The 26,221-nt window shown below is 42.5% G+C and overlaps 1 protein-coding gene across 1 annotated transcript in view; it reads right to left on the reverse strand.

The window, feature by feature from the left end:
- Positions 1-536: 536 nt before the first annotated feature.
- PIH1D2 (PIH1 domain containing 2) overlaps positions 537-26,221 on the reverse strand; it is a 53,457-nt gene continuing 27,772 nt past the window's right edge. Inside the window, exons 3-6 of the mRNA XM_073602442.1 lie at positions 22,598-22,721; positions 20,639-20,872; positions 10,714-11,006; positions 537-961 (exon numbers count right to left, since the gene is read on the reverse strand). Of these exons, the coding sequence (XP_073458543.1) occupies positions 812-961; positions 10,714-11,006; positions 20,639-20,872; positions 22,598-22,721 (801 nt within the window). The 3' untranslated portion in view covers positions 537-811. The remainder of the gene's footprint in view (positions 962-10,713; positions 11,007-20,638; positions 20,873-22,597; positions 22,722-26,221) is intronic.

The following is a 26,221-nucleotide window of genomic DNA, read 5'->3' on the forward strand; positions in this document are numbered from 1 at the left end:
CTCTCTCACCAAGGCTCTTCTCCCCCGATAGCTCAGTTTGGCCAGACGGCCAGCTCTAGGAAGGGTTCTGGTCGTCCCAAAAGTCTTCCATTTAAGGATTATGGAGGCAACTGTGCTCTTAGGAACCTTCAGTGCAGCAGAAACTGCCTCTTCAGGCAGTTCCTTTGACCTCATGATTCTCATTTGCTCTGACATGCACTATGAGCTGTAAGGTCTTATATAGATAGGTGTCTGGCTTTCCTAATTGAGTCCAATCAGTATAATCAAACACAGCTGGACTCAAATGAAGGTGTAGAACCATCTCAAGGATGATCAGAAGAAATGGACAGCACCTGAGTTAAATATATGAGTGTCACAGCAAAGGGTCTGAATACTTAGGACCATGTGATATTTCAGTTTTTCTTTTTTACTAAATCTGCAAAAATGTCAACAATTCTGTGTTTTTCTGTCAATATGGGGTGCTGTGTGTACATTAATGAGGAAAAAAATGAACTTAAATGATTTTAGCAAATGGTTACAATATAACAAAGAGTGAAAAATTTAAGGGGGTCTGAATACTTTCCGTCCCCACTGTATATAGAAAAAAAAGTTTTGGCTTTACATGCTTTTAAAGAAAAAAAGTGTTGGGGGGAAAAAAAAAGTATGCAAACCAGAAAAATTTGCCTTCTGTGACATAACGTCCTCAGTTATACGTTTGTGACTAAATCTGCAGATATTTGTAGAAAGCTAGAATGGCACAGCTTCTTCCTGTTCCTCCATATTTGCTGCACAGACATGAACTGTGCACTGGGTTGCCTTGGAAGATTACTCATTATACTCCTTGATTGTCTTCTACTAACATTGTAACAGTCAAAGTGTTATTTGCTTTGTTGTATGTGGCAGTGGTTGAATCCTCATTGACCAACACAGGAAGGTTTAAGAGCAGTCGATACTTTCCAGGGACTTCAAGCATTAAATCATCCTAAAACACAAACAGAAGGGATTTATTTTGTATTACTGTAAGGCTTTCTTTCAGAACTTCAGAACAAACTCTGGTACTTTACCAAATTATTCTGAACAGTTTCTCCCTGTAATTGAAGACTACAGACTTACTTCTTTGATGGGCCCGCATTCTGCTGACTTGAGTGTTAAAACATACGGCACAATCTTCAGCATTCAACACTTAAGGGGGTATCAAATGCCTACTTCCCCTGCCACATGCTGTGGTTCGTCCCACCAGGGAAACACATTAGTAATGTAGGGTCAGTGGAAGAGACCATTGAATGGAACGGGGGAATGCAGATATTTAACACTCCCGGAATTGTTAAAAGCTAACTCCACACTTATGCTAACCTCTCTGGATTCAGGATGTTAAACTTGCTGTAACTGTTAGCATGTGATGGTCTATTATGACCCATTGCACAGTAGTTGTTCTTTTTTTGTGTGCCGTTTTGTACAAAACCTTGAGAATTCCAAAAAACATATCTTTTAAAAAAAAGGGAAAAAAGCAAAACTGCACATTTTAGACCATGTTTCGTTTTACACCCACATTAGAGGCTGCGGCGCCCACTTACAGAATCCAGGGGTGCTTCTGCCCACTGGCTCCTGTTGTCAGATTTTTATTTGCCATGGATGTATGTGACTCTGCCCAAACAGCCATGCCATTCATTCACAGAGAGTTGTGAATTAAAAAAAACTACAAGTCCCGTCTGCCACCACAGCAGAGGGACTGTGTTTTTCAATAGATCTCAAGTGTAGTGCCATCACCACACTTGTAGTCTATTGATACTTTCTCCAACTCCAAAGCTGAAGGTCTGTACCTGAGTATAGATCTGAGATAGAATAGTCTGCAGGAGCCAAAGCATTGCACCTCCAATCCATTGATCATGATTGTAATGCTTTGCAGGCTCAATTGCAAAAAAAAATAAATAAATGCACATTTTGACTTTTTGCAATACAGGTACATTATTTTTTTTTTTTTTTACAAAAGGTAGGATTGAACTTTAAATGCCAAATATGTTGCCAGGGGCTGTATCACTTGAAGACAGCAGAGTTTAGACCGTAATTGACAGTCTTACACTACAAGGAGCAATTCTCCTGATTATTTCTGTGAAGAGATACAGTTGATTTAAAGCTTTGGACAAAAGTCAGATGTGCACACCTACCTAACTGCTATACTCTTTCCAGATAGAATATCACTGCAGATTTTAACATTTTTCTCAGACTAGGTATTAGCTGTTGCATAACGTTTGCCACATTTGCAAAGCCAGCACATTAAAGCAGATTTCAACCTCAAGTGGATGACATTTAGTATGCTAAAGTGCTGTATATAATATTCAACTGCCATTTTTTCTACAAAATATTGTTTTCATCTTTTTTTTCTATCTTAGTGTTGTTGGCTTCCTCTAGTCTCTTTCACTCGCATCCTGTTTGCGTTTTGGCACGGCCACTTGTAGACCACCAGGATGACAACGCAGGAGCACAACTGGGAGACTGGATAGTAAAAAGCAGACACTTGTAGGATTCCTCAGAGATATCAGTTCCCTAAAGTGCAGGTCCACTGAAGTCTAACTATTCTTAAAGGATAAGTTCACCTTTAAAAATAGAAATAATACATTTTGCAGGTAATAAAATGTGCATGCACTGTTTTTTTTTCTTAGAAGTCTGTAAAGCATTGCACCAGCGATCACTAAATCACAGGTGCAATGTCAGGCTCTTGCAGACTGTCATTGTAGCCGTCTGCCCCTACCTCTGATACCTTCCTAGTCCAGGAAGATTCAATTAAATGTGAGGATGTTCACCAGCACCCTCGTAGTTCATGGAGAATCACAAGCCGTCAGCCGCAAAAGACTGTTGGTACTTGTAGTCTATTTGTTCACAGAACTCTGTGAATGAATGACGTGGCTGTGTGGGTGAAGATCCCCGGCCCGCTGTCACAGGGAGGAGGGGGATCAGGAAGAGAGGTGCAGGAATGGGAACATGTTACATGTTGCACCCTGAAAATAGGTGGAATGTGTAACATTCTCCCGAAGGTGAACTTATCCTTTAAAAATATTCCCTCCCTCTCTCTCTCTTACCTATCCTGCCTAATTTATATAAAAAAAAAAAAAGATGTGTGTATACACACCTATTTTTTATCCACTCTGGTCACATGATCCAGGTGCTTTAATGTCAACTTTAGATTCACATGGCCCAGTCATTGTCGTCGCTCCCTCTCTCTCGAAGGCAAATGTATCCATTAAAAATATTCCCTCCCTCTCTCTTACCTATCCTGCCTAATTTGTATAAAAAAGATGTATATATAAATCTATTTTTTATCTGGTCTGGTCATGTGATCCAGGTGTCTTGATGTCAACTCTAGGCCCCCATGGCCCAGTCATTGTCGTCGCTCTTTCCTCTTTCCAACAATCGCCGCTCACTGACACAGGAGAGCTGCAGGATCATGTGACTTGACCAGAGTAGATTCAAATAAGGAAACATACACAAATTTCTTATACTAGTTAGGCGGTTTTGGTAGGAGGAGAGGGTAGGAAACGTTTTAAGAATAGTTTGACTTTAAGTGTAGGCAGGGGGCGTGTCCAAGATGGCGATGGGAGCAGACGTGTTTTAGCTCCGCTCCACCATCCAGATTTTTTTTCCGCCATTCCCGCGGTGCCGGGCATCCATCCCTGGACCCCGCTGCCCATGCCTGGCTACAAACGGGGGGGAGCAGTGCACCGACAGCCCCACAAACAACCCGGGACTCCACACCAGGCTGGAAGGAAGGCCGCAGTTGTCCCTTCCATCATGGCATCCTCCAGAACACACAGCACTCCTAGATGCAATTAATGGCTGTAAAATCGGGAGAGACATTGATGCTTTCAGGGGCAGGGTGACAGAGGTGGAACAGCGTGTGTCTGCAGCTGAAGATATACAGAGAGAGCACACGGCTGACATTCATTCCTTAAAAGTCAGAGTTAAACACCTCGAGTCGCGTGCTGAAGATGCTGAGAATCGCAGCAGACGCAATAATTTGCGAATCATAGGGCTGCCTGAAGGAGCACAGGGTAAAGACACTACCCTGTTCACGGAGCAGCTGCTGCGGTCTCTTCTACCTCATGCCACCTTTTCCTCCCATTTTGTGGTGGAGAGGGCCCATAGGATCCCCACAGTCAGAGGTCCGCCAGGGGCCCCCCCGCGCACTTTCATCTTTAAATTGCTCAACTTTTGAGACCGAGATCTTGTCCTGAGAGAGGCCAGAGGAATAGGAGAGCTGAAGTATGAAAATGCTAAACTACTAATATTTCCAGATTACTCCATTGAGACACAGCGTCAAAGGAAATCGTTTGATCAAGTGCGTTCCCGTCTTCGTGCCAAAAATCTGAAGTACAGCATGCTGTTCCCTGCCAGACTCCAGGTTCAAGACGGTGAACGTTTGAGATTTTTCACATCCCCGGAGGAGGCGTCCTCCTGGCTTGACACAATCCGAGTAGGATAAAGCAAGTATACATTCCATAATTTGTGCTCCACTTGAGTTATAACTTTTTATTTTTTCTTTATTATGCATTCACCTGGGCTTTCTGGCTTTTTCTGATGATAGACTCTGCTTCTCCCCTGCTGACACTGTGACTACAGAAGGCAAGACGAATCTTTTGCCCAGTTCTTTCCTGGAAGACTCAGAGTTTCATGACTTAGAGCTCCCCTGTTGTTGGAGACTTGATGTTTTCTCCCCCTACACTTCTTATCCTTTTTGCCCAACCTGCAATCTAGGGGATCACTATTTTAAGCCAGTGGCCCATGTATACCTCAGGAACACTCAAATACCTGCACTAAGTTTTGTACCCCCAGCTTGCTGGGAGACCGGCACCTTACTTATCATCATCCCTAGTTGTTATGGGTCAGTAAGAATGTTGTTATGGGTCAGTAAGAGCTTGTCCCTTGCAAATTCTTCTAATTTTATGTGTAGGACAATCGAATGGCATCTTTGAAGATTGTTTCGTGGAACACCAGGGGCCTTAACTCCCATGTGAAGCAGTCACTGGTGTTCCAGTTCCTAAAAACATATAGTCCTCAAATATGTGTTCTCCAGGAGACTCATCTGGTTGGAAGGAAGACCCTGGGCTTAAAAAGCCTTGGGTGGGTCATTTATATCACTCAACCTACTAAAATTTTGCCAGGGGGGTTAGTATACTAGTGCGCAAGTCCCTGCCATTTAGACTCCTGGGGCTGGTGCTTGACCCGGAAGGAAGGCACATAATAACACATGCAATGGTGGAATGTTTGGAGCTGCTGTTGGTGGGTGTTTATATACAGTCAGGTCCATAAATATTGGGACATCGACACAATTCTAATCTTTTTGGCTCTATACAACACCACAATGGATTTGACATGAAACAAACACGATGTGCTTTAACTGCAGACTTTAAGCTTTAATTTGAGGGTATTTACATCCAAATCAGGTGAACGGTGTAGGAATTACAACAGTGTGTATATGTGCCTCCCACTTTTTAAGGGACAAAAAGTAATGGGACAGATTAACAATCATCCATCACACTTTCACTTTTTAATACTTGGTTGCATTTCCTTTTCAGTCAATTAGAGCCTGAAGTCTGGAACGCATAGACATCACCAGACGCTGGGTTTCATTCCTGGTGATGCTCTGCCAGGCCTCTACTGCAACTGTCTTCAGTTCCTGCTTGTTCTTGGGGCATTTTCCCTTCAGTTTTGTCTTCAGCAAGTGAAATGCATGCTCATTCGAATTCAGGTCAGGTGATTGACTTGGTAATTGCATAACATTCCACTTCTTTCCCTTAAAAAACTCTTTGGTTGCTTTCCCAGTATGCTTCGGGTCATTGTCCATCTGCACTGTGAATCGCCGCCCAATTAGTTCTAAAGCATTTTGCTGAATATGAGCAGATAATATTGCCCGAAACACTTCAGAATTCATCCTGCTCCTTTTGTCAGCAGGCTCGCCATCAATAAATACAAGAGAACCGGTTCCATTGGCAGCCATACATGCCCACGCCATGATGCTACCACCACCTTGCTTCACTGATGAGGTGGTATGCTTTGGATCATGAGCAGTTCCTTTACTTCTCCATACTCTTCTCTTCCCATCACTCTGGTACAAGTTGATCTTGGTCTCATCTGTCCCATAGGATGTTGTTCCAGAACTGTGAGGCTTTTTTACATGTTGTTTGGCAAACTCTAATCTGGCCTTCCTGTTTTTGAGGCTCACCAATGGTTTACATCTTGTGGTGAACCCTCTGTATTCACTTTGGCGAAGTCTTCTCTTGATTGTTGACTTTGACACACATACACCTACCTCCTGGAGAGTGTTCTTGTTCCGGCCAACTGTTGTGAAGGGTGTTTTCTTCACCAGGGAAAGTTTGTTTTCCGTGGTCTTCTGGGTCTTTTGGTGCTGCTGAGCTCACCGGTGCGTTCTTTCTTTTTAAGGATGTTCCAAAACAGTTGATTTGGCCACACCTAATGTTTTTGCTATCTCTCTGATGGATTTGTTTTGTTTTTTTCAGCCTAATGATGGCTTGCTTCACTGATAGTGACAGCTCTTTGGATCTCATATTCAGAGTTGACAGCAACAGATTCCAAATGCAAATAGCACACTTGAAATGAACTCTGGACCTTTTATCTGCTCCTAGTAAATGGGATAATGAGGGAATACACACACCTGGCCATGGAACAGCTGAGCAGACAATTGTCCCATTACTTTTGGTCCCTTAAAAAGTGGGAGGCACATATACAAACTGTTGAAATTCCTACACCATTCACCAGATTTGGATGTAAATACCCTCAAATTAAAGCAGAAAGTCTGCAGTTAAAGCACATCTTGTTCGTTTCATTTCAAATCCATTGTGGTGATGAATAGAGCCAAAAAGATTAGAATTGTGTTGATGTCCCAATAGTTATGGACCTGACTGTACCTCCTCCTGCCTCTACTAAGTTACTTCACAAACTGAGCCCTCTTATTATGGTACGGATAATTTGCTGCTCATGGGAGACTTTAATATGCCGCTGAACCCTGGGTTGAATCGTTTTAATGCACTGGGAGACTCCACATCAGATCTGTCCATTTGGGCGGAAACGTATGGCCTGATAGATTTGTGGAGATGGCGCCACCCCAGTGATAGATCTTTTACCTGTCACTCGGCCACGCCTGGGACTCTCTCACGCATGGACTTGATCTATGCGTGGAGACTTCTATTGTCCTGGGTACAGCAGATTTCCACCCTGCCAAGGGGAATATCGGATCACGCACCGCTTCTTCTCCAGTTGTCTCTGGAGGGCTCCCCTGCAGATAAACTGTGGAGACTGTCACGATTTTGGATCTCTGACCCTGGGGTGGATGCAGGGTTCTGTCAGCAAATGAATACCTATTGGGCACTGAACCCTGGATCGGCTCGGTGGCGGTAGTGTGGGATGCCTTCAAGGCTTCCTTCAGGGGTCAATATCAAACATTGATTGGGGGAATCCGCAGACAGCATAAAGCAGACTTGGTTAAGGCTGAAGATAGGGCCACCTCCCTGGAAAGGCAATACACCCAGACTCGTGATCCAGAACTTTATACTAAACTTCAGGAGTGCACTAGAGAGGTAATGCTACTCCGCACTTCACTGACCAAAAAAAAACTACTGCAGCAATCCCAGAGGATCTTTGAGGAGGGTGAGCGGGGGGTAAACTCCTGGCATGGTTGGTCCGAGAACAGTTGGCCTCCATGAGTGTTCCCTCACTGATTGACAAAGACAGGGTTAGACAGGTTTCCTCTAGTGCAATTAGTGAGGGGTTCACGTCCTACTACTCAGATCTATACTCTACCCGGGTGGACTATTCTATGGAAGACCTTCACATTTACCTCTCAGATGTTGATTTCCCTGCCCTGACTGATACCTATAGAGACCAACTTGATTCCCCTATTACCCTTGAAGAGGTCCAACGGGCCATCTCCTCGCTTCAGGCAGGGAAGACGCCGGGCCCGGACGGGTTTCCGGCTGAGTTCTACAGGGCGTATGCCGAGGAGTTGGCACCCAAATTTCCTGCTATGCTTCTGTCATCGCTGAGGGATGGGGCTCTGCCGGCCTCCATGTCTGAGGCGGTGATAGTGGTTATTCCCAAGCCGGGTAAGGACCCTGAACTTTTCCAATCCTATCGCCCGATCTCCCTGATCGACGTGGACGCTAAATTGCTGGCCAAAATTTTGGCGACCTGGTTGAACGGAGTGATTCCAGCTCTGGTTCATCCGGATCAATCCGGCTTTATGCCAGGCAGAGGAACAGATATTAATATCCGTAGATTGCTCACCCACGTTGATCGGGCTGGAGAGGGTGACACAGGGGTAGTGGCTGCGCTCGATGCCGAAAAGGCATTCGATTCAGTCGAGTGGCTTTTCCTCTGGGAAGTGCTGGAACGTTTTGGATTTGGATCTAGGTTCATCTCCTGGATTCAGCTTCTTTACAGAGACCCGACTGCCCGTGTTAGAGTAAACGGCCTATTGTCAACCCCATTCAGCCTGCACAGAGGTACCAGACAGGAATGGCCTCTGTCTCCGGGGCTTTTTGCCCTGGCGATCGAGCCCTTGGCGATCCTGAAAAGGCAAGATCAAAGAGTGCGAGGCCTTCAGGTTGGGATAATCAAGGAAAAGATCTTACTTTATGCTGATGATACTCTGTTGCATCTGGCTGACGCGGGTGCCTCCCTAAGCTCTGCCCTTGAAATAATAGACCAATTCGGGAAATTCTCTGGGATTCAAGTTAATTGGGAAAATCAGTCCTGTTCTCCCTTCATCAGTCAGGACATAAAGTGGTTATTGACACTTCGCTCCAATGGGTGGGTGACTTTAAGCACCTCGGAGTGATTGTCAGGGGTTCCATCCAGGCATATATGGAAGATAATATCTCTCCCCTACTGACCCAGTTTAGCAAGAAATGTCATCTCTGGAAAACACTTCCCCTGCCCCCGGTGGGAAGGGTAAACCTGTTAAAAATGGTATATCTCGCCAAGTTTGTATACTTTTTCAGGAATACTCCGTGCCCTATCCCTAAAGCTTTCTTTCAAAAACTGGACTCCATTATTTCTACCTTTGTTTGGGCTGGGAAGATCCCAAGGCTGGCAAAGCGGACGCTCCAACTCCCCCTATCCCGGGTGGATTGGCAATGCCTCACTTCCAGCTCTATTACTGGGCAGCAGTCCTGGTGACGGTCCGATGGTGGTTCGCCCAGTCCAGACAAAACCCGACGGAGACCCTTGAGGCGGCTATCCTGGGATCCTATGCGGCTCTGAGTAATCTACCCTACAGAGGGTCCAGAGCCCATCCCCAGGTGACGACTTTAATGTGCACAACCATACAAATATGGCAGAGGGCTAGAGCTATTTATAAAATGGAATCTGTCATCTCACCCATACACCCTTGTGGGGGAATCCCATGCTCCCTCACCTCTATAAGCTTCCGGATCCCCAGTTATGGGCAGCTAAAGGAATAATTACAGTCAAACACATTTTTACAGATGGGTCCTTTTTCTCCCTAGCGACGTTGAAAGCCAGATATGCCGTTCCGATCTCTATGTCATTTCAATACTATTAGCTCAGACATGCCACTCAAGCCCAGTTTCCCGAGCCCCTGACTTTACAGACTGACAGTGTGGAATGACTGCTCATTGCAAAAATTCTGGACAAGCCCCTGTCCTCCCTTTACTTTTATTTGTCAATTGCGCATATGACATCCCTGACTAAAGTATATAATAAGTGGAAGACTGACATTCCAGAGTTGACGGACGAGATCTGGGAGGATGTGGTATCTGACTATGCTACCAAGATGATTTCAGCTCAGGATCGATTCATTCAACTATAATTCTTACATAGAGCATATTACACCCCTGTTAGACTAGCCAATATATACCCGGGAGCAAGCACCCTGTGTCCCAGATGTGGTTCATCCCCTGGATCATTTCTCCATATGGTATGGTCCTGCCTGAAACTGAGCCTCTATTGGGAGGGAGTGATGGAGACCCTGGGATCCTTTGGGGACTGGTCTCTTAGACCAGATCCGGCCCTGGCATTGCTTGGCAGTATGGAAAATGTTGAGGCCTCAAGACATGAAAAACTGTTTTGTTTTTTGCTCTCTACTATGCCAGATGAGAGATTCTTCTTAAGTGGAAGCTACCCAACCCTCCTACTCATCATATGTGGATTGCCACTATTAACTCTGTCCTACCGCTGTATAAGTTAACGTATGAGAGTAGAAACTGCCCCCAAAAATTTGATAAGGTCTGGTCTCAATGGATTGATGCACATGGTCAAGCCCCCTAGGGCCCATGGTTACCCTGAGTAATACTACTGGCTCCTGTGGTTTCTTTGCTTATATCTGGATATGCCTACTTAATAAACGCCTCTTGTCCCCCCCCCCCCCCCCCCCTCTACCTCTCTCATTCTCTCTCCCCATCCCTCCCCCCCTCTTTCTCACTTTCTCCCTGTTATCCTTTCTTTTCCGAATCCAGTATTGATATTATGAAGCAGATTACTTTACTGTTTAACATTGATGGAACTTGTTAATCACTCAGGAAATTAATTATCAAGTGTAATTGACCAATTATTTGATCTATTGTGACCTTATGTACAATGTAATGCCCATATACTGTGTCATTATCAACTTTAATACTTTTAAATAAAAAACTAATTTACTGTTAAAAAAAAAAAAAGTGTATGCAGAATACTTTTTAATTATAGAAGTGTTTCTCATGTTACCTTAGACACACTTAGATCACACTCTGAAACAGAGCGAACTCCATGTAATGCAGCTGTCAGTATTATCTTCTGTGGTTTCCCAGACAGGTTGTTAACAATAGACAGCTCATATTTGGGAGTTGTAAGCAGATCTTCCTCATTCAGCTCCGTACTAGAGATCACCTCTATCAGGCCTGCTTTGCCAGGCTTGGGATCACTCTCCTTCATTATTTGGATGTGTGGGCTTGGTTTTTCTTTTTCTTCTGCTGATACCGAAATGTTTTTTAACTGTTCCAGTAATGACGTATTAGGAGCTAAAAAACAAAATCATACAGAGAATATTCTCCCACATATTTTAATACTGATACTAATCAAATATCATCTATCTGTACGATGTCTCTGTGAGATATCATGATGATTCCGAGGTGAACAAGCACATTTTTTAGGATAGGTGCAGAGTACATCACCTGCCCGTTCAGCATAAAAGACATACAGTATGTGCCTTTTTAAAAATGAATTAGTCACATTGTTCTCGGATTTGCAACACTTGTGAATTGTATGGAAAGTGGTCTACAACAGTTCAGGCACACAACAAAATGTAATACTTTTGCTGCCCCAACAATGTTCCAACTTTTTACACACTAAGATCCCACAAACTTAGCATGTGTATGACAGCCGGCCAAAAGTCCGCTTCTGTCCAAGGGGCATGACCCCAAAAGGTCTGCCGTTCGGCATCTGACCAGAGCTCTCGGCCAGTGGATGAGAGTGCTGACCGGTGTGTTCTGGTGGGGCAGCCCCCCCCCCCCTTGTCAGAACACAATAGCTCAGAGGGGGAGAATACTGTACTAACATCAGATTGTTAATGCAGGATCTCCTCCTGAGCTCTTACTTTTTTTTTTCCGTTCAGCCTGCTGGGTTGAACAAAAAAAAAAACTAATAGTGTGTACTAGACTTTATAAGTATTTGTGTGATCTCTTTTCACATCTCAAATTCAGCACCAAAATTATAAACTATCACGTAACCATGATAAAATACATGTGTGTGGCTATGTTAGTAAGACTGCACATTGCTCATTACACTGTAAGCTCATTTGGGACAATAAAACAGCATTAAAAGTAAAATCACTGCAGCCACAAGAAGGACTGTCTTTTTCACCCACTACAGCAGAAATCACTAGCAAGCCAAACTCCAACTTTCAGCTTTATTATATTTGATGGGACAAAAAAATGTAACTACTAATGTTGCTAGATATTTTGTGCAAAAATCAGGGCATTGAAAGAAGGAGATAGTTTTTTTTTTTTTTAGGGCTCTGTAGGAGGGAGGTAAATCGTTTTTTTATGATGACATCTTGGAACCCATTCAGTTTGAATACCAAAGGATTTTTCTTATTACTATGATTAATTAGCTCTCCTTGTCTCCTTCCTCAGTGTCCTATTGTAAGAGGTGTGGATGTTTTGTTTGTATTTAATTTTGCCACATTTTGCAGTAATTTGTGCCTCTGCACATCTTTATAATTTATGTATATTCATATACCCTGCACCAAGTTGATTTGGCCACTATGGGCCACTCTATATTCTTTATGGAGTATGGTTATTGTTTTGATTATCGTTGTTATTTTAGGTTCATTTGGTTACTGGATCATAATGTGAGTTTTAGATTTGTCAGCTTCTCTGAACTGTGCTCATTCTAGCCACATCAAGCTATTATGTTTATGCCTCTCTTTTTAATGTTTATGCCGCTTTTATCTGAGATGTGTGTGATAACAGCTCCTGCATGATTGAATGTGGGTTGGAGGTTTCCTCTCTCTCCGGGTAATAGTGGCCACGTTAACTTTGAATTTATGAGCAAGCACCTCTTTATGCAAAATGCATCAAGGTTTTCACATTAAAACAGACATAAGAAGTACAAACTGTTTTTGTCTCTTAGGTTTACTAAACTTTCCATTGTGCAGATAAGTATTGTGAACCTGTTTTGTTGGATACTGTTTTTTTTTTTTATTTGGAGGCATGTATAAAGAGCAAAGATAAAAAATAAAAATACAAACCTTAAAGTTATAGATTTATGCACAATACTCATCTAAATTGTTATATATCTGAAACTTAGCCACTTGCCTACAGGGCACTTTCACCCCCTTCCTGCCCAGGTCAATTTTTAGCTTTCAGCGCTGTCACTTTTTGAATGACAATTGCGCAGTCATGCAACACTGTTCCCAAACAAGAGTTTTATCTTTTTTTTAGATAGATAGAGCTTTCTTTTTGGTGGCATTTAATCACCACTGGCTTTTTATTTTTTTGCTAAACAAACAAAAGAAGACCGAAATTTTTGAAAAAAAAACAAAACGTTTTTCTTAGTTTCTGTAAATAAGTCATTTTTCTCAACTGGTGTGCACTGATGAGGCTGTACTGACAGGCATCACTGATGGGGCAGCACTGATAATCAGGGCACTAATGTCAGTGCCCTGATTATCATTGTAGGTCTCCTGTGTGGATTGCAGCTTACCGGCTCGTCTCTTCTTACGCGCTGTCAGGAGAAGATTGCCGATAACAGGTATATCCTGTTTACACTGATCAGCTGTGATTGGACACAGCTGATCAAATGGTAAAGGGCTACTATAATTGGCCCTTTACCCCGATCTGTGATCAGCTGTGTCCGAAGTACAGTTATCACACGCTGTAGCCATCATTTGGGATGAGGTTAAAGATAGTGAGTCAGGCCATATATAGATAGAAGACCTCCCGAGTAGATATCTTCAGGCTTATGGGAGATCCTTTAGCTCAGCACAGCTGCACAGACTCACTATCTGACAGGGTGTCCTGACCAGCTGGCTTCTTCTCAGATCCCCATAGCCTTCTATTAGCAATCTTTAATTTTCTTATACTACACCAATATCAATTAAGCCTCTTGGGAGATCTCAGCAGATTGGCCCCTATGGCTTTCCCCTCTCTCCGATAGCGGAATTGTTCATTGTGGTGGCATCAGCAACTATTCCTGGTTTTATGTGCAGAGGTTGATATCCTTTCATATATCTCCATTGTTAGGCAGTGTTTTTCCTGCAAATGCGTCAGGTGTCTTCATCTATATTACTTTGGGACTGTTCCCCTATAATCGCTGTTCTTTTATCTCATTTCTTTATTATGTATGTATATATATATATATATATATATATATATATATATATATATATATATATATACATACATACAGTGCCTTGCAAAAGTATTAACCCCCTTGGCCTTTTACCTATTTTGTTACATTACAGCCTTTAGTTCAATGTTTTTTTTTAATCTGAATTATATGTGATGGATCAGAACACAATAGTCTAAGTTGGTGAAGTAAAATCAGAAAAATATATACATAAAACTTTTTTTTCAGAAATAAAAAACTGATAATTGGCATGTGCGTATGTATTCACCCCCTTTGTTATGAAGCCCATAAAAAGCTCTGGTGCAACCAATTACCTTCAGAAGTCACATAATTAGTGAAATGATTTCCACCTGTGTGTAATCTAAGTGTCACATGATCTGTCATTACAAATACACACCTTTTTGAAAGGCCCCAGAGGCTGCTACACCTAAGCAAGAGGCACCACTAACCAAACACTGCCATGAAGACCAAGGAACTCTCCAAACAAGTAAGGGACAATGTTGTTGAGAAGTACAAGTCAGCCCCTGAAGGGGATAAAGTATAGGCTGACAAATGCTTATGTACACCTTTCTTTTTTTTTCACCTCCAAAAGTGCTTTATGTAATATTACATGATTTTGTGATATGATGCCTGTTTTCATTTCCCATTATTCCTTGTTTTTTTCTGTATCAAGACCATGCAGACATGTATCTACATAATGCACAGTTATATGCTTCTCTCATTGTACTATTAAGGATTTTTCCTTTATGTTCAATAAAACCTTTTGTACAAGAGAAGTACAAGTCAGGGTTAGGTTATAAAAAAAATATCAAAATCTTTGATGATCCCTAGGAGCACCATCAAATATCATTATCATAACCAAATGGAAAGAACATGGCACAACAGCAAACTTGCCAAGAGACGGCTGCACACCAAAACTCACGGACCTGGCAAGGAGGGCATTAATCAGAGAGGCAGCACAGAAACCTAAGGTAACCCTGGAGGAGCTGCAGAGTTCCACAGCAGAGAATGGAGTATCTGTACATAGGACTACAATAAGTTGTACACTCCATAGAGTTGGACTTTATGGCAGAGTGGCCAGAAGAAAGCCATCACTTTCAGCAAAAAACAAAATGGTACAATTTGAGTTCACGAAAAGGCATGTGGGAGACTCCCAAAATGTATGGAGGAAGGTGCTCTGGTCTGATGAGACTAAAATTGAACTTTTTGGCCAAAGAAAACGCTATGTCTGGCGCAAACCCAACACATCACATCACCCAAAGAACACCATCCCCACAGTGAAACATGGTGGTGGCAGCATCATGCTGTGGGGATATTTTTCAGCAGTCGGGACTAGGAAACTGGTCAGAATTGAGGGAAAGATGGATGGTGCTACATACAGGGATATTCTTGATAAAAACCTGTACCACTCTTTGGGTGATCTGAGGCTAGGACGGAGGTTCACCTTCCAGCAGGACAATGACCCCAAACACATTGCTAAAGCAACACTTGAGTGGTTGAAGGGGAAACACGCAAATGTGTTGGAATGGCCTAGTCAAAGCCCAGACCTCAGTCCAATAGAAAATCTGTAGTCAGACTTAAAGGTTGCTGTTCACAAGCACAAACCATCCAACTTGAAGGAGCTGGAGCAGTTTTGCAAGGAGGAATGGGCAAAAATCCCAGTGGTAAGGTGTGGCAAGCTCATAGAGACTTATTCAAAGTGACTTGGAGCTGTGACAGCCGCAAAAGGTGGCTCTACAAAGTATTGACTTTAGGGGGGATGAATAGTTATGCACATTGACTTTTTCTGTTATTTTGTCCTATTTGTTGTTTGCTTCACAATAGAAAAAAAAAAAACATCTTCAAAGTTGTGGGCATGTTCTGTAAATTAAATGATGCAAATCCTCAAACAATCCATGTTAATTCTAGGTTATGAGACAACAAAACATGAAAAATGCTAAGGGGGTTGAATATATACACATACACACACACACACACACACACACAGTATCACACAAAAATGAGTACACCTCTCACATTTTTGTAAACATTTTATTATATATCTTTTCATGTGACAACACTGAAGAAACTACACCTTTCTACAATGTAAAGTAGTGAGTGTACAACTTGTATAACAGTGTAAATTTGCTGTCCCCTCAAAATAACTCAACACACAGCCATTAATGTCTAAACCGCAACAAAAGTGAGTACTGTACACCCCTAAGTGAAAATGTCCAAATTGGGCCCAATGTGTCAATATTTTGTGTGGCCACCATTATTTTTCAGCACTGCCTTAACCCTCTTGGGCATGGAGTTTACCAGAGCTTCACAGGTTGCCACTGGAGTCCTCTTTCACTCCTCCATGACGACATCACAGAGCTGGTGGATGTTAGAGACCTTGCGCTCCTTCACCTTCCGTTTGGGAGGGGATCATGCTCTGCTTCAGTATGTCACAGGACATGTTGGCATTCATGGTTCCCTCAATGAACTGTAGCTCCCCAGTTCCGGCAGTACTCATGCAGCCCCAGACCATGACAATCCCACCACCATGCTTGACTGTAGGCAAGACACACTTGTCTTTGTACTTCTCACCTGGTTACTGCGACACACACCTGACACCATCTGAACCCAATAAGTTTATCTTGGTCTCATCATCATCCTTGTGCATCATCTTTAGAAGAGGCTTCCTTCTGGTATGACAGCCATTCAGACCAATTTGATGCAGTGTGTGGCGTATGGTCTGAGCACTGACAGGCTGACCCCCCACCCCTTAAATCTCTGCAGCAATGCTGGCAGCACTCATATGTCTATTTCCCGAAGGCAACCTCTGGATATGATGCTGAGCACGTGCACTCAACGTCTTTGGTCGAACATGGTGAGGCCTGTTCTGAGTGGACCCTGTCCTGGTAAACTGCTGTATGGTCTTGGCCACCGTGCTGCAGCTCAGTTTCAGGGTTTTGGCAATCTTCTTATAGCCTAGACCATCTCTATGTAGAGCATCAATTCTTTTTTTTCAGATTTTCAGAGAGTGAGAGCGATAACACCAAATTTAACACACCTGCTCCCCATTCACACCTGAGACCGTGTAAAACGAACAAGTCACATGACACCGGGGAGGGAAAATGGCTAATTGGGCCCAATTGCAACATTTTCACTTAGGGGCATATTCATTTTTGTTGCTAGCGGTTTAGACATTAATGGCTGTGTTTTGATTTATTTTGAGGGGACAGCAAATTTACACTGTTATACAAGCTGTACACTACTTTACATTGTAGCAAAGTGTAATTTCTTTAGTGATGTCACATGAAAAGATATAATTAAAATATTTACAAAAATGTGAGGGGTGTACTCACTTTTGTGAGATACTGTATATACCAAACCCTTACATATACCCAGTGAAGTGACTGGCCTCAGGTTATACACAGAAATTAAAAAAATCCTCCTACATAAGTTGTAACTTTTTATCTGCTGTATTTTCTCCTCTACAGCTGTTCAAAGTGCAGAATTTATAAAGCTTGTCTGAGCATTCATGAAAATGGGGGCAGAGATTTTAAATTACACTGTGCAGAGCTCAGTGAGGAGAGCCCTGAGAGCTAATGGAGGAAAGGGGACCCCCCCCTTTCACACAGCATACATGAACAGAGCTGAGGCTGTCAATCAACTGGAGTTCCCTCCCGTCACCTCTTTTCTCTTGGTGTCAGGAAAACTTGTCAGAAGCGATTTATGCTGATAGCAGAGGACAGAAAATCCAGTCAGTGCTCTTAGCTGAGACAAGTAAACACTGTAGAGGGATATGCTTTGTTCATATTTCATGTCAGTTAAAACCCCTGTCAGGTTTTTTTTTTTTCACCATCTGTGTCCCATTGCAGAGATTTCGTTTCACTTCTTGTCCCATAGCCAAACAGGAAGTGTTTGCACAACAAGTGAATTCCTTGGGGAGCCCCAGATCACCAGAACTAGTGTCCCCATTGGAAAATTTCCCCTCTATTACTTTTTTGGGGACAACCCAAAATGTGGGAATTTTTTTAGGGCTGCGGATATTAATGATTAATTCCTCGATTAATCGTTATTTTTTTTTGATCGATCAAAATTCTTTTGATCGGTACTCACCTCTCCGCAGGATTCTGGGTCTGCAGGGAGTTCCGTCGGAGATCCGGTGGCGTCACGGACATCGACGTCACCGGACTCCTCCCCCCTTCCCCAGTCATTGACGGTGCCCAAGCTGGACAATGGTAAAGTAATGGAATACAGCAGGCACCTGACCGATCCAATCATGGCCTGAAAGGCTTCGACCGAGTGGACGTGTCCACGAATTGCAGAGGTGTGGCTGTGAGCCGGTTTTGTGATTGGCTGGACATGCCCCATGCTGATGATACGTGACCCTTGCTGGGAATAAACAAGCATTGGAAGGCATTATGAAGGCGAGTGTGTTGTCTGTACTGGGCAGGTCAATTGTGGAGGAGGAATCGTGGAGATTTAAAGTATATATACAGCTTGAATCTATATTTTAGTTTTAGATTAGGTCATGCAGAGAGAAAACACCTCTCGGTTTAGGCTTTGCCTTGTGCATCCCAGTGTGGCGCTTTCATTTCACTTCCTGTCCCAGAGACACAACGGGAAGTGAAATGGCATTCCCATTTTAGATGGTTGCCAACAGGACTGGTATACCCATTGGAGGTATTACCCAGATAGCAAGCAATTGAGCTGCAAGTTTGAAAATGTCTTGTTAAAGTGGAGGTCCACCCTAAAAATAAATTTAACATTAAAAGACTCCTTAAAATTTTTTTTAAAAGTTTTTTTTTTTAAAAGTGTTAAGTCATGGATTGTGGAAACTAACTAGTGTCGGGTGATTGTATATAGTGTATATCATATTTACCACTGACTAATGCAGAGTTGCAATGCAAGGAGATCAGCTAAAAGTAGTTGGATCTGTATGTGCGTTATAGTTAAACGAAATTAGTTGATTAATCGATTTAAAAATAATCGATTAATCGAACACGAAAATTTTAATCAGTAACAGCCCTAATTTTTTTACTTTCACTTTCAATGATAATGGCAAACAGGACAAATAAAGAGGGTGAATCTCCCTAATGGGGGCACAGACAGCAAAAAAACTGCCACGGATTCTAATCTATCCCCACTCTATCCAGAAAACTTAAAAAAAAAGTTTTGCCTTTAGTTACACTTTAACCACTTGCTTACTGGGCACTTAAACCCCCCTCCTGCCCAGACCAATTTTCAGCGCTGACGCACTTTGAATGACAATTGCGCGGTCATACAACACTGTACCCAAATGAAATTTTTAGCATTTTTTCCCACAAATAGAGCTTTCTTTTGGTGGTATTTAATCACAGCTGGGATTTTTATATTTTGCTAAACAAACAAAAAAGATGGAAAATTTTGAAAAAAAAAAAATCATGTTTCATAGTTTTTTATAAAATTTAGCAAACAGGTAATTTTTCTCCTTCACTGATATGCGCTGATGAGGCAGCACTGGTGGGCACTGATAGGCTGCACTGATGGGCACGGATAGGCACAGTTAAGGCGGCACTGATGGGGACAGATAAGGTGGTACTGATGGGCACAGATAAGGCGGCACTGATGGCCACTGATGGCCACTGATGGGCGCTGATGGGTGGCACGGATGGGTGGCATGGATAGGTGGCACTGATGGGCACTGATAGGTACCACTGATGGGTGGCACTGATGGGCGGCACTGATGGGTGGCACTGATGGGTGGCACTGATGGGCACTGGTAGGTGACACTGATGGGCACTGGTAGGTGGCACTGATGTACAGCACTGTTGTTGTTGCATTGATTGTGGAAGCTGACGGGGGGCACTGTGGGCGCTGATGGGTGACGCTGGTGGGCACTGGTAGGCGGCACTGCTGCCTATTGCTAGGCGTCACTGGCAGAGGGCACAGATGATCGCCATGATCGGGACTGATGTCCCTCTCACGGAGGGTGGTGATCGGCTTTTTTTTTCCTCCTCACGCTCTCAGCGCGAGGAGAAAAAATAGGCGATTACCGGCTCTGTTTACATCACATGATCTGCTGTCATTGGCTGACAGCTGATCATGTCGTAAGGGGTCGGGACCGACCCCTTACTCCAATCTGCACCGAGCGCGCCGCGCGCCCTGCAGGGGGCGTGCATGCCGCTCGTGCACGGCAATGTAGGTCCGCGCTGTTGCCGTCATTCGGCAATAGCGCGGATCTGAAGGGGTTAAATGGTTAATCTGTGCAAAATTGTAACTAAAATATTCTGCGGACCAATTCAAATGCTGCAAGTTATTTTTCCTGCAGTTCATGACAAAAATAATTAGTGCCTTTTTAAAAATAAAACTTTTGAATAGTTTGCATTGATAAAATCAGGTCAGGCATTGATACGTACAGTATAGGAAGTTTTTAGGAAGAAGATCGTTCCATTTTTTTCTTAGCCTTTTGCTATTGTTTTTCCTGGATATAGATTGACAATAGGAATGAATACACAGTGTTTTCTGTCCATCCACCACAAAGTAAATGTGTAAATATGCACAATTAGGTGATCGAAGCATGCATATTTGTAGAAAATTCTTTCATATTAAGAATCTTAACTGGACATGCCTACATATTTGACTGCCGTCTATTGTCTGTAGGTAGCTTCAGCTTTTCATTTTTATACTACATATTCTCAATTCATGTAGCATTATAAGACACTGAGACACATAGACCACATTGCAAGTGAACATTCTCCTTTTCGGGCTATGTAAATGTTTTTATTTTCATGAAAGAAAAGCAAAAAAAAAAAAAAAAATCACCTGAAGAATTTATGACTGAACTTACCCTTTTGTGATTTTTCTTTTGTCGGATTTGGCTTTTTCTGTTGACCGTCTAACCTGTTCCTCAGTGTCTGTAAATTACCCTTTTGTCTAAATGGTGCAATATGGTAAGAATGGCAAAGGGTGACTTTGTGTTGCTTTTCAATGTATTTCATTGCTAGGCGGATGAGCTGATCCTGTTCCACTCGATCGCTCTCTGCTCCCTTCAATACTACTGGGCTGTATGCAATGTCAATAACTAGCAAACAAAAAAATAGAAAAGTTTGCTGTATCAGTACTGTTAAAAAAGAAGAGCTTGAATTTAAAACCCAATCCTCACTCATAATATTATAAAACTGCTAAGCACAGCAAATGCTTTTGTTAGCAGCCAATTATCAGATTAGCCTTATCTTACCTTATTAGAATTATAGTTAGTAATGGACTTGTTGCTTTGAACACCAAAAAATAGCCTAAAATTATTTTCATACACAGACCTAACAATTCAGGTTATGCTAGTAAGTGGTCAGATGGCAGCCAAATACCAGATCTTGGATGCAACTATGCATAGTTTTAACACCCGACCTACATAGTTCTAACAAAGACCATGCATTCATCTTAGTAAAGGCACTTGCCCCCAGTGAATTGTTAGTCTGCATTATGACATTTTTTGCTCTGATCATGAACTGACTGGCAGTATGTGCTTAAAAACATCCACTGAATTTGGACTCAGAAACCATGTGGTCAGAGGCCTATGCTCTAATGACACATGCAATATGGCCAACTATATGTAGACACCCCTTCAATTTATTAGGTTCTTCCAGGGTACTGTTAATGCTGCAGCATACAAATATATTTTAGACAGATGTGTACTTCCAACCTTGAGGCAGCTGTTTTAGGAAGGTCTTTTCTGTTCCAGCATGACTGTGTTTCTGTGCCCAAAGCCAACTTCATAAAGACAGGGTTTGGTGTGAAGAAACTTGAGTGGCCTGCACCTTGGGTCCTGACCTAAACCCTACTAAACAACTTTGGGATGAACTGAAAAGCCAATAGCGAGCCAGGTCTTCTCATCCAATTTCAGTACTGAACCTCACAAAGGTTCCTTTTGCTTAATGGGAACATATTTCCACAGACAAGTTCTTAAATCTTGTGAAAAGATTTTACAGAAGAGTGGAAGCTGTTATACCAAAAAGATATATGAGGGGGAGTAAACTCCATATTAAATGTCTATTGGTTTGGAATGGGATGTTCAATGAGTTCTATAACATGTGATGGGCAAGATGTCCACAAATGCTTTGCCACACCAAGGACTAAATTTATATGCCTATTTCTCCACCACTCTGTGGGCAACTGCACAAAAAATAAATCACCATGGCTCATGATTATCAGTTGTCTAGACCAGGGGTTTCCAAACTGTGGCCCAAGGGCTTTTCTAACATTTATCTGGCCCTTGGCGCACTATTCTTCCAAATGATATGAGGCACGATTTCTCCCACTGACACCAACAATGGGACACTATTTCTTTCACTGATACCAATGATGGGGCACTACTCCTCCTCCTACTGACCACCAACCCTGAAGCCAAGTTAACCTTAATTGATGCTAGTCCCAAGACACGTTCTACCCCAAATGGCCACAATCCAGCCCCCCTAAAGTCTAAAGGGTAGAAAACTGGCCCTTTGAAAAATTTGGAGACCCCTGGTCTCGACCAAAAAGCCATAGAATGTAATGGTCATCATGAGACCATGTACCAAGCTGGATAATGGATGTCCATTGCACACTACCGTAAGCAGGTGGGCAATATGTACATTTTTAAGCTTTAAGGAAGACTGCTTTAGCTTAAAACTAAAAAGATGTACAGAGAGTAATTTATAACTGCAGTGACTAGTAGTGCATCAATTGATTTTTATCTCTCTTTACAGTTTCATTTGATTCTGTTACCAGTAAATCCCTTATACAGTTACAAGCAGATTTAAGACTGACTCACCTGTCTCTTCAGACGTATCCTGTAATTTACCAGCAATTAAAGGCACAGGATCTAAGTCAGACTGAGGAGCTGGTACCCTTTTCCATCCACAGATATTAATGAATAGCAACCTCTCCTCTGGAAGCTGAAGAAATATATATCTTTACATCTTTTTTTTTTCAGAAATAGCATTTGCAAAATATGCACCAAAAAAAATGTAAGTATTGTTGTCAGAATCATATGGTAAAAGACACTGAATGGGTCGTACTCTGGTCTTCTTACATATTAACACTGTCCCTTCATTCGTTTTTTTTTTTTACTACTTTGTTAAAGTGTATGTCCAGATATTACCAATTATACTATCTCAAACTTCCTTATTCCCCTTTATAACATGTTCCAGCGTTAGCTTTTTATCTCTGTAGCAAAAACAGTAGTGAGTGTACAGCTTGTATAACAGTGTAAATTTGCTGTCCCCTCAAAATAGCTCAACAAACAGTCATTAATGTCTAAACCGTTGGCAACAAAAGTGAGTACGCCCCTAAGTGAAAATGTCCAAATTGTGCCACTATTGTGTTTGGCCACCATTACTTTCCAGCACCGCCTTAACCCTCTTGGGCATGGAGTTCACCAGAGCTTCACAGGTTGCCACTGGAGTCCTCTTCCACTCCTCCATGATGACACAGAGCTGGTGGATGTTAGAGACCTTGCGCTCCTCCACCTTCCATTTGAGGATGGCCCACAGATGCTCAATAGGGTTTAGGTCTGGAGACATGCTTGGCCAGTCCATCACCTTTACGCTCAGCTTCTTTAGCAAGGCAGCAGAGGTGCATTTGGGGTCGTTATCATGTTGGAATACTGCCCTGCGGCCCGGTCTCTGAAAGGAGGGGATCATGCTCTGCTTCAGTATGTCACAGGACATGTTGGCATTCATGGTTCCCTCAATGAACTGTAGCTCCCCAGTGCCGGCAGCACTCATGCAGCCCCAGACCATGACACTCCCACCACCATGCTTGACTGTAGGCAAGACACACTTGTCTTTGTACTCCTCACCTGGTTGCCGCCACGCACACTTGACATCATCTGAACCAAATAAGTTTATCTTGGTCTCATCAGACCACAGGACATGGTTCCAGTAATCTATGTATTTAGTCTGCTTGTCTTCAGCAAACTGTTTGTGGGTTTTGTTTTGCATCATCTTTAGAAGAGGCTTCCTTCTGGGATGACAGCCATGCAGAGCAATTTGATGCAGTGTGCGTAGTATGGTCTGAGCACTGATAGGCTGACCCCCCACCCCTTTAACCTCTGCAGCAATGCTGGAAGCACTCATATGTCTATTTCCCAAAGACAACCTCTATATATGACGCTGAGCACATGCACTCAACTTCTTTGGTCGACCATGGCGAGGTCTGTTCTGAGTGGAACCTGTCCTGTTAAACCACTGTATGGTCTTGGCCACCGTGCTGCAGCTCATTTTCAGGATCTTGTCAATCTTCTTATAGCCGAGGCCATCTTTATGTAGAGCAACAATTCTTTTTTTTAGATCCCCAGAGAGTTCTTTGCCATGTTGAACTTCCAGTGACCAGTATGAGAGAGTGAGAGCGCTAACACCAAATTTAACACACCTGCCCCACATTCAAACCTGAGACTTTGTCACACTAACGAGTCACATGACACCGGGGAGGGAAAATGGCTAATTGGGCCCAATTTGGACATTTTCACTTAGGGGTGTACTCACTTTTGTTGCCAGCGGTTTAGACATTGTTGTCTGTGTGCTGAGTTATTTTGAGGGGACAGCAAATTTACACTATTATACAAGCTGTACACTCACTACTTTACATTGTAGCAAAGTGTAATTTCTCCAGGGTTGTCACATAAAAAGATATAATAAAATATTTACAAAAATGTGAGGGGTGTACTCACTTGTATGAGATACTGTATACCCCCTTCCTGCCCAGACCAATTTTTAGCTTTCAGCACTCTCACACTTTAAATTACTTAGTCATGCAACACTGTACCCAAACATATTTTTTCTCACACAAATAGAGCTTTCTTTTGGTGATATTTAATCGCCACTGGGTTTTTTATTTTTTGTGATATAAGTAAAGAAATAGCGAACATTTTGAAAATAAAAACAAGTTTCTATTATAACATTTTGCAAATTAGTAATTTTTGTTCATAAATTTGGGCCAAAATTTATATTGCTACACATCTTTGGCAAAAATAACCCAAATTAGGCGGCGTACACACGATCGGAATTTCTGTCAGAAAAAAACTTTCATGGTTTTCCCAACGGAATTCATAATAAAATATCTTCCTCATCATCCCCTGAGGAAGATACGAAATTCCCTTGTATCGACACATGTAGGGGAAGGGGACAGGACGAAACACTTAGCAGATCAGCTGTTAGGAACGATCAGCATACCATCCCGTTACTGGCCAGTTTCAACCATTCGTTTTTTGCTTGATATAGAATGGCGCACTGAAGCGCCTGGATATTGTGAGTACCCTGTGTGAGACCTGTTTATTTTTGGTTCAATAAATTGCATAAACATACTACACTATGAGATCCTTTTTTTTATTGATTTACTGAGGCACATTGGCGATTGATCCAGGATCCCGGACGCACTGTTGAACCCTGTAGTGGTTCCAAAGCGTGTATTTACCAAGCTTAACAGCAAGGTCACACACCTTAACCACTTCAGCCCCGGACCATTATGCTGCCTAAGGACCAGAGGACTTTTTCCAATTTGGCACTGCGTCGCTTTAACTGCTAATTGCGCGGTCATGCAATGCTGTACCCAAACGAAATTTGCGTCCTTTTCTTCTCACAAATAGAGCTTTATTTTGATGGTATTTGATCACCTCTGCGGTTTTTATTTTTTGCGCTATAAATGGAAAAAGACCGAAAATTTTGAAAAAAAGTGATATTTTCAACTTTTTGTTATAAAAAAAATCCAATAAACTCAATTTTAGTCATACATTTAGGCCAAAATGTATTCGGCCACATGTCTTTGGTAAAAAAAAATGTCAATAAGCGTATATTTATTGGTTTGCGCAAAAGTTTTAGCGTCTACAAGCTAGGGTACATTTTCTGGAATTTACACAGCTTTTACTTTATGACTGCCTATGTCATTTCTTGAGGTGCTAAAATGGCAGGGCAGTACAAACCCCCCCCAAATGACCCCATTTTGGAAAGTAGACACCCCAAGGAAATTGCGGAGAGGCATGTTGAGCCCATTGAATATTCATTTTTTTGTCCCAAGTGATTGAATAATGACAAAAAAAAAAATTACAAAAAGTTGTCACTAAATGATATATTGCTCACACAGGCCATGGGCATATGTGGAATTGCACCCCAAAATACATTCAGCTGCTTCTCCTGAGTACGGGGATACCACATGTGTGGGACTTTTTGGGAGCCTAGCCGCGTACGGGGCCCCGAAAACCAATCACCGCCTTCAGGATTTCTAAGGGCGTAAATTTTTGATTTCACTCCTCACCACCTATCACAGTTTTGAAGGCCATAAAATGCCCAGATAGCACAAAACCCCCCCAAATGACCCCATTTTGGAAAGTAGACACCCCAAGCTATTTGCTGAGAGGCATGTTGAGTCCATGGGATATTTTGTATTTTGACACAAGTTG

The sequence above is a fragment of the Aquarana catesbeiana genome, linkage group LG10 (genome assembly GCF_042186555.1).
Source record: "Aquarana catesbeiana isolate 2022-GZ linkage group LG10, ASM4218655v1, whole genome shotgun sequence".
In the NCBI taxonomy this organism is placed as follows: Eukaryota; Metazoa; Chordata; class Amphibia; order Anura; family Ranidae; genus Aquarana; species Aquarana catesbeiana.